General features: G+C 32.2%; 3 protein-coding genes across 3 annotated transcripts; all 3 read left to right on the top strand.

Annotated features, from left to right (window-relative positions):
• Nucleotides 1–126: 126 nt before the first annotated feature.
• Nucleotides 127–1,100, top strand: LOC113390850 (zinc finger protein 525-like; the record flags this gene model as incomplete). Its single annotated transcript, XM_026626923.1, has 2 exons — nt 127–322; nt 375–1,100. Coding segments are annotated over 2 exons (922 nt in total), but the record flags the coding sequence as incomplete, so codon positions are not given.
• An 8-nt stretch (nt 1,101–1,108) lies between these two features.
• On the top strand, nt 1,109–1,930 carry LOC113390851 (zinc finger protein 83-like). Its single transcript, XM_026626924.1, has one exon. It carries the CDS (start codon nt 1,109–1,111, stop codon nt 1,928–1,930), a length of 822 nt encoding a protein of 273 aa, XP_026482709.1.
• A 4,502-nt stretch (nt 1,931–6,432) lies between these two features.
• Nucleotides 6,433–7,926, top strand: LOC113390852 (zinc finger protein 28-like). Its single transcript, XM_026626925.1, has one exon. The coding sequence runs from the start codon at nt 6,433–6,435 to the stop codon at nt 7,924–7,926; it is 1,494 nt and encodes a 497-aa protein (XP_026482710.1).
• Nucleotides 7,927–8,259: the final 333 nt, after the last annotated feature.

Here is an 8,259-nt window from a genome sequence, read left to right on the forward strand (position 1 = left end):
GTTGCAAATCATTTTGTATGTACAAAGTGTGATGAAGCATTTACTACAAAATATCATCTGGACAAACACATTTGTCCTGTTTCCACAAAACAATTAGATGAAATTATAGTTAAAATGAACCTGAAGAATTTCCAATGGAAAATATTCAACAAGAAATAGAAAAGAGCCTGAAGAATATTCAGATGATGATAAAACATGTCTTAAGAGATTCATGAATTCTATAGTAAAGATAGAAGAAGAACCCCAACAGGAATTAATTCAGAATCTTCCTTATAAATGTAATAGTACGTTTAGAAAGTTGCAATATTTAGAACAGCATATGGTAAGTCATAGTCATAAGTGTACTGATTGTTCAAAGACTTTCATGATGCAAGTGCATTAGAAATACATCTAAAATCTCATACAGGGGAAAAACATTCCAATGTACAAATTGCAATAAAACATTTAATAAATATGATTTAGATCTGCACATTTGTGCTCGTGCCAAAGAACAAAACTTGAATGAATCTGGTAATCGAAAACAAAATATTCATGCTGCAAAGAGACCGTATAAATGTCAACAATGTGATAAAGCATTCATAAGATTGAGTTATTTGGATCGTCATATGCTCCTTCACACTGGGGACCGCTCTAATAAATGTACAATATGTGATAAGGCATTTGCACATTTGAGTAGCTTGAAACAACATATGCTCATTCACACTGGGGAACGTCCTAACAAATGTACAATATGTGCTAAGACTTTTACTCAATCGAGTAGCTTGAAACAACATATGCTTATTCACACTGGGGATCGCCCTAATAAATGTTCAATATGTGATAAGGCATTTGCACAATTGAGTAACTTGAAACAACATATGCTCATTCACACTGGGGAACGTCCTAACAAATGTGCAATATGTGCTAAGACTTTTACTCAATCGAGTAGATTGAAACAACATATGCTTATTCACACTGGGGATCGCCCTAATAAATGTACAATATGTGATAAGGCATTTGCACATTTGAGTAGCTTGAAACACATATGCTCATTCACACTGGGGAATTTCGTAACAAATGTACAATATGTGATAAGACATTCTTACGATTGGATAGTTTGAAAAGACATATGCTCGTTCACACTGGTGAACGCTCTAATAAATGTACAATATGTGATAAGGCATTTGCACAATTGAGTAACTTGAAACAACATATGCTCATTCACACTAGGGAACGTCCTAACAAATGTACAATATGTGCTAAGACTTTTACTCAATCGAGTAGCTTGAAACAACATATGCTTATTCACACTGGGGATCGCCCTAATAAATGTACAATATGTGATAAGGCATTTGCACATTTGAGTAGCTTGAATAAACATATGCTTACTCACACTGGTGAACGAGCTCATATTTGTAGAATATGTGGTAAGAAGTTTATACATTTGTGCCATTTGAAAGATCATATGTTCATTCACACTGGTGTACGAGCCTATATTTGTAGAATATGTGGTAAGAAGTTCATACGTTTGAGTCATTTGAATCAACATATGCCCATTCACACTGGTGAAAGCTGTAATAAATGTACAATATGTGATAAGACATTTAGACAATCGAGTAGCTTGAAACAACATATGCTCATTCACACTGGGGAGCGTCCTAACAAATGTACAATATGTGATAAGACTTTTAGACAATTGAGTAGTTTGAAACAACATATGCTCATTCACACTGGGGAACGTCCTAACAAATGTACAATATGTGATAAGACTTTTACACATTCGAGTAGCTTGAAACGACATATGCTCATTCACACTGGGGAACGTCCTAACAAATGTACAATATGTGATAAGACTTTTACACATTCGAGTAGCTTGAAACAACATATGCTCATTCACACTGGGGAGCGTCCTAACAAATGTACAATATGTGATAAGACTTTAGACAATTGAGTAGCTTGAATAGACATATGCTCGTTCACTCTAGGCAAAATATGTGATAAGACATTCACAGATCCAAGTGTCTTGAATAAGCATATGCAAATTCACATTGGTGACCGTCCACACAAATGTAAGATATGCAAGAAGGCATTCATATATTCATAAAGCTTGACAGGACAAATGTTGGGGTAATTTTAAGTATTCAATAATGGATTTACATAATCAGGAACTGATACATGACTGATAGAAACTAGTGGTGTATGGCATTGTGCCTTAAGGCAAATTGTTGGAAGTTCTTGTACCGTAACGAAATGTTTCAGGAATATTAAGTGTTTTCAAATAGCTTATCATAAATAAATATTGTAACATTGTCTAATATTTTTAGAAATATATAAACAATAAATTTTTGAAAAAAAAAATTTCAAACAATATTTTTTTTCCGAAAGAAATTGTTTTGTTAAAACAAGCAGAAAGTTTTTTAATCATTCATATCGGACCCTTAGTTCTCAAAACTGCAATTTTTTGCATATTTAGCTCTGTATCTTCGAAATGGCTGGACCTACCTTTGCCAAAAACTAATCACCTCTCCTCCCAATCATTACAAATTGGATGTTTTTAGATCATTCAAACCGGATACTCCGTTCTCTCAAAAACTCTATTTCTATTTCTGCACTCTTTGCCTTGTATCTCCGTCACGGCTGGAGCTGCCTTTGCCAAAAACTAATCAGTATATCTCCCTATCAATAGGAAACGAATGTTTTTTGAACCATTCAAATCGGTTGAACCGTTTTGAATGGGTTTTGTGAGGTATGCCAAAATGTTCAGAAACCTTCAAAACGTAAAGATATACAAAACATTTCATTTTCTATTTTCGGCCCATTACTATTACTACCCTACGGGAAGTTAATAATAATAATTTTATTTTTTGTATCAACAATAGGTTTTATATTTATTTTGTAAACCAAAAGACCAAATTGATTAAACGTTTTCATTTCATAACAGATTTATGTGATCTTTAAATTAAATATAATTTTGAATTTGGTGCTTTATAACATAATAGTCTATGGATTTTTGACATGAAAGGAAAAATATGTATATGTTTGAGACGTTTGAAATGAGTGAAAAAGCATGGACATTCACTTTTTGATATGAAAATTTGAAGGGAAAAACGTGTATGTCTTTTGCAATGCCATGGATCGCTAGTTAACTTTAATAATTAATAAAATTTTTTTTATTTCTTTCTTTTTTTTATTTACAACTGTCCTGAAACGGACAACAAGTAAAATATTTGTCATGAAACTGAAGGCATTGGCAAAATACAAATCAGCTGACCATTGCCAGTGATTTGTCGAAGGTCTTATCTATTGTTGATTAATACAGAAGATTTTTTTTTTAATCGGGCCCTGTAGAGCTGTTCTAAAGTTTTCTGGCGAGCAATTTCGGGTGATCAGCTAGGCGATTTTTATATTTGTGTGAGTAAGCGATTATTTCATTCTTAACTGTGCTAGTGCCTGTGTCTTTGTGTATTAACCAATTTGGAACATACTTTGGTGCTTTCAAAATTTATTTTAATAACTTGTTTTGAAATCTTTGAATTATTAAAGCGTTTGAGTTGGAAGTTGATCCCTATAGCTGTATGCCGTATGTCCAAATTGGTTTAATGATAGCTTCATAGAGGTAAATTTTTGAAGTAAAACTTCTTTAGGCGAGATATGGGTGTAAAAATTTTTTAGGCTACACGGGTGTAAATCCGTACAAATGCAACGAAAACGCCAACGTGTAGTTGAACACTACGACGCCGTAAGCGCTGATGTCGCGAGTATCCACTCCCGTCATGTCATGCGTAAGTCGAGCGCTAAACCCTATATGAATTTGCATTAATTGAAGACTTTTCTTAGAGAATAAATGTGTCATGGAATATAATAAATTTATACTGAATCTCGTTGAAGACAAAATAATATCTACTGCCACGGATATTTATGTAGGTTGCCATGCGACAGATCAACAATCATACATTCGTCAGCAGTTTCACAAAAATCGGTTATGAAATAATTTTAGTTCTGAAAATTTTAGTCTGAATAAATTTTACATAATAACAACTAATATTGATGTAAGTGATGGCTTAGCTAATGGTTGTGTAGGAAAATTAGTGTACATAGAACGTGGCGATAATGATAAACTTCTAGGTTTATGTTTGAATTTCCTGGTAAGATAGGTAACAAAATTAGGAAGAAAGCTGCACATCATATTCAAACTCTTAATATCAGTAGGACAGCTGTGCCGATTCTCAGGAGATCTTATCTATTCCAATGAATAGAAATAAAACCATATTTGCCAAAAGAAATCATTTTCCTTTAGTGTCTGCTTGTGCACTCACAATACACAAATCACAAGGTGGTACTTTTGATGAAATTGTAATATGAATTCAATAAAACACATAATCAGCAGCTTCTATATGTTGCATTATCACGAGTTACCAGCATTAATGGATTGTTCATCATTTCTAAAACAACGACAAAAATTTTATAATGGAAGAAAACGGCCAGCAGGATTAATGAACTTAAAACTGAATTCCAAAGACTTTCAACTTGTAGATTAATACACAAGAAGAAAAATTGAGTGAGATAATAAGTTTGAACGACATTTCACTGTTTTCCTTTAACTGCCAAAGTTTACGAGCTCATTTGCCTGATCTGCAAGATAAAGTGCTACAACGTTGTACGTTTTTGGTTATTTTCGGAAACTTGGATTAATAATGAAGAACGAATTGATATTCAGAACTATTACTGCGTTACTCAATACAACGATCAAACTCAAGAGCAGGTGGTGTAGCTGTCTAATGTCTATCATTCATGTTCAGATACTCTTCATAATGCGACTCTTATGCAGTTTTCTTGCGCCCAACGATATTACTGGATATTCCTAATGAAATTACACAAGTAGGTGATATTACACACACAGAATCAAACATTAATTATAGTCGTCCTTTAAATTTCTCCCATAAAAACATATCAAATATTATTGAATTTCTTCATCAGCAGTTACTTACTTTTTTTCTAATAGGGTGCAAAACTTTTAAACACTAATCATAACGAGATACCATTAATTCTTGCTGGAGATTTCAATGTCAATTTTCGTTCAGAAGAATCTCAACCATTAATTGATTTTTTAAATAATACATTTAATTTAACAATGAATAATTCTCCATTTGAATCAACCACAAGATATGGCACGACCATTGATGCAGTTTTTCTCCAGAAATGTACATAGTTTACAAAGCAAAATTTATGTCTCTCATTTCAGTTATCACAAACCTATTATATCATATATGAAATATGATAGCAATTAATCTATCGTTGTTGTTTTAAACTGTGTTATTGATGTTATGTGATTATTAATAAATGATTTTTAAAATTCAAATATGATGTTTTTTTATTTTTATCTTAATTGCCTACTCATACAATATAAAAGTTTTACTTCAATCGCGTGTGATCCTTACGCGCACTCTTTTTATTATGCGTGTCAAGTTTTGATTTTTGTCCGAGAGCCATAATATCTTCTTCTGGTTTCTTCAAGCTGCTACCTATTTTTCTTAATGAGTTCCTTACAGGTGTAAACCTAGATATTTGACTGTATCTGTTTGATCTATAATTTTGTCATTAAGTCTTACTGCAGGACAAGTCCCTTTGCAAAGAGTTAAAATTATGTGTTTTGACTTGCTGCTGTTGACTTCTATACTCCACAAGTTTAACCATTTTTGTAATAAAATAAAATAAATTAATTAATTATTTTTGAAATAAATATCTCGTTAATATTCTTATGTTGGCAACGTTGACAATAGAACGCCGCCATGTTCAATCGAAGTTCGTTTAACTGTCAAACAAATTATTTAATGAACTGATGTGACATTTTATTTGTCATCTATTTAATTATTAACAGAGATATTGATTAAATGCTATAATAAATATATTCTATAAAGATATAAGTATAATTATTATTTTATTTTAAAGTGCAGTATTGATGAGATTAATTGATAAACATTAAGGTAGTGTAAAATACTTTGAAGTTATTTCTCATGATTAACTTTTTATTATATTTATTTAACACAGAAAGAACTATAAATATTTAATTTTTAATATAGGTAGGAAATGGATAATTAAAGCTCGATCGTGCTTTCTTATATTTCAGTTCTGCAATAAGCCAAAAGTGTGAAACAAATAGTTTCACATCTGTCAAAAAGATTTTGAGGAATGGGTCATCTTGAAGACATACATTATTCAAAATTGAATACAGTTAATTTAATGTAAAAATAGATTTGAAGGTAAAACTTGCTTAAGATATAAATCCATTCTGTGAAATATTACAACTGGATGAATGATTTTCTTTCTGAAATATTTTATTCTCGAACTGTCAATAACTAGTTAAATTATCATATTTAGCAATAGCTCATTAAATAGTAATTAACTACTTTTGTCAATACTTACAGAATACATGCAGTGCACAAGTATTTCAAAATGTCAGAAGCTGCTGATGATCCGATAATTAAAATTGAACCACAAGAATATCCAATCGAAGACATCAAACAGGAAATAGAAGAAGACCCTGAATCCTATTCAGAGAATGACGAAATATGTCTGAAAAGGTTTATGAACTCTGTAGTAAAGATAGAAGAAGAAGTCCAACAGGAATCAATTGAAACTCCCCCTTATAAATGTGACAAGTGTAATAGAACATTTAGAAAGTTGCATTATTTAGAACAACATATGGTAAATCATAGTCATAAGTGTACTGATTGTTCAAAGACATTATCAGATGCAAGTACATTAGAAATACATCTGAGAAGTCACACGGTTGCAAATCATTTTGTATGTACAAAGTGTGATGAAGCATTTACTACAAAATATCATCTGGATCAACACATTTGTCCTTGTTCCACAAAACAATTAGATGAAATTATAGTTAAAATAGAACCTGAAGAATTTCCAATTGAAAATATTCAACAAGAAATAGAAAAAGAGCCTGAAGAATATTCAGATGATGATAAAACATGTCTTAAGAGATTCATGAATTCTATAGTAAAGATAGAAGAAGAACTCCAACAGGAATTAATTCAGAAGCCTCCTTATAAATGTGACAAATGTAATAGAATATTTAGAAAGTTGCAATATTTAGAACAGCATATGGTAAATCATAGTCATAAGTGTACTGATTGTTCAAAGACTTTTCTAGAAGCAAGTGCATTAAAAATACATCTGAAATCTCATACAGGTGAAAAACATACCAAATGTACAAAGTGCAATAAAGCATTTAATAAATATGATTTAGATCAACACATTTGTGTTCGTGCCAGAGAACAAAATTTACACTTGAATGAATCTGGTAATCGAAAACAAAATATTCATGCTGCAAAGAGACCGTATAAATGTCAACTATGTGATAAAGCATTCCTAAGATTGGGTCATTTGGATCAACATGTGCTCATTCACACTGGGAAACGCTCTAATAAATGTACAATATGTGATAAGACATTCTTACGGTTGGATAGTATGAAAAGACATATGCTCGTTCACACTGGTGAACGTTCTTATAAATGTACAATATGTGATAAGACATTCTCACAATCGAGTGGCTTGAATCAACACATGCTAACTCACACTGGGGAACGTCCTAATAAATGTGAAATATGTCATAAGACATTCTCTCGTTTGAGCGATTTGAATCGACATATGCTCATTCACACTGGGGAACTTCTTCACAAATGTACCATATGTGATAAGGCATTTGCACGTTCGACTAGCTTGAAACAACATATGCTCACTCACACTGGTGAACGAGCTCATATTTGTAGAATATGTGGTAAGAAGTTCATACGTTTGTCTCATTTGAATCAGCATATGCCCATTCACACTGGTGGACTCTCTACCAAATGTACAATATGTGATAAGACATTTAGACAATCGAGGAAGCTTGAAACAACATATGCTCATTCACACTGGGGAACGTCCTAACAAATGTACAATATGTGATAAGACTTTTACACATTCGAGTAACTTGAATAGACATATGCTCATTCACTCTAGGCAAAATATGTGATAAGACATTCACAGATCCAAGTGTCTTGAATAAGCATATGCAAATTCACATTGGTGACCGTTCACACAAATGTAAGATATGCAAGAAGGCATCCATATGTTTATATAGCTTGACAGGACATATCTTGATTCACAGTGGGGAACGGCCCCACAAATGTAAAATATGCAATAAGACATTCACACAATTGCACCCCATGAATGCAAAATATGCAACCATGCATTCAGACTATAGAGTAATTTGAAAAGGCA

Source organism: Ctenocephalides felis, unplaced genomic scaffold (genome assembly GCF_003426905.1).
Source record: "Ctenocephalides felis isolate EL2017-DRISC unplaced genomic scaffold, ASM342690v1 CF-g0.4_SCAFFOLD_03681, whole genome shotgun sequence".
NCBI lineage: Eukaryota > Metazoa > Arthropoda > Insecta > Siphonaptera > Pulicidae > Ctenocephalides > Ctenocephalides felis.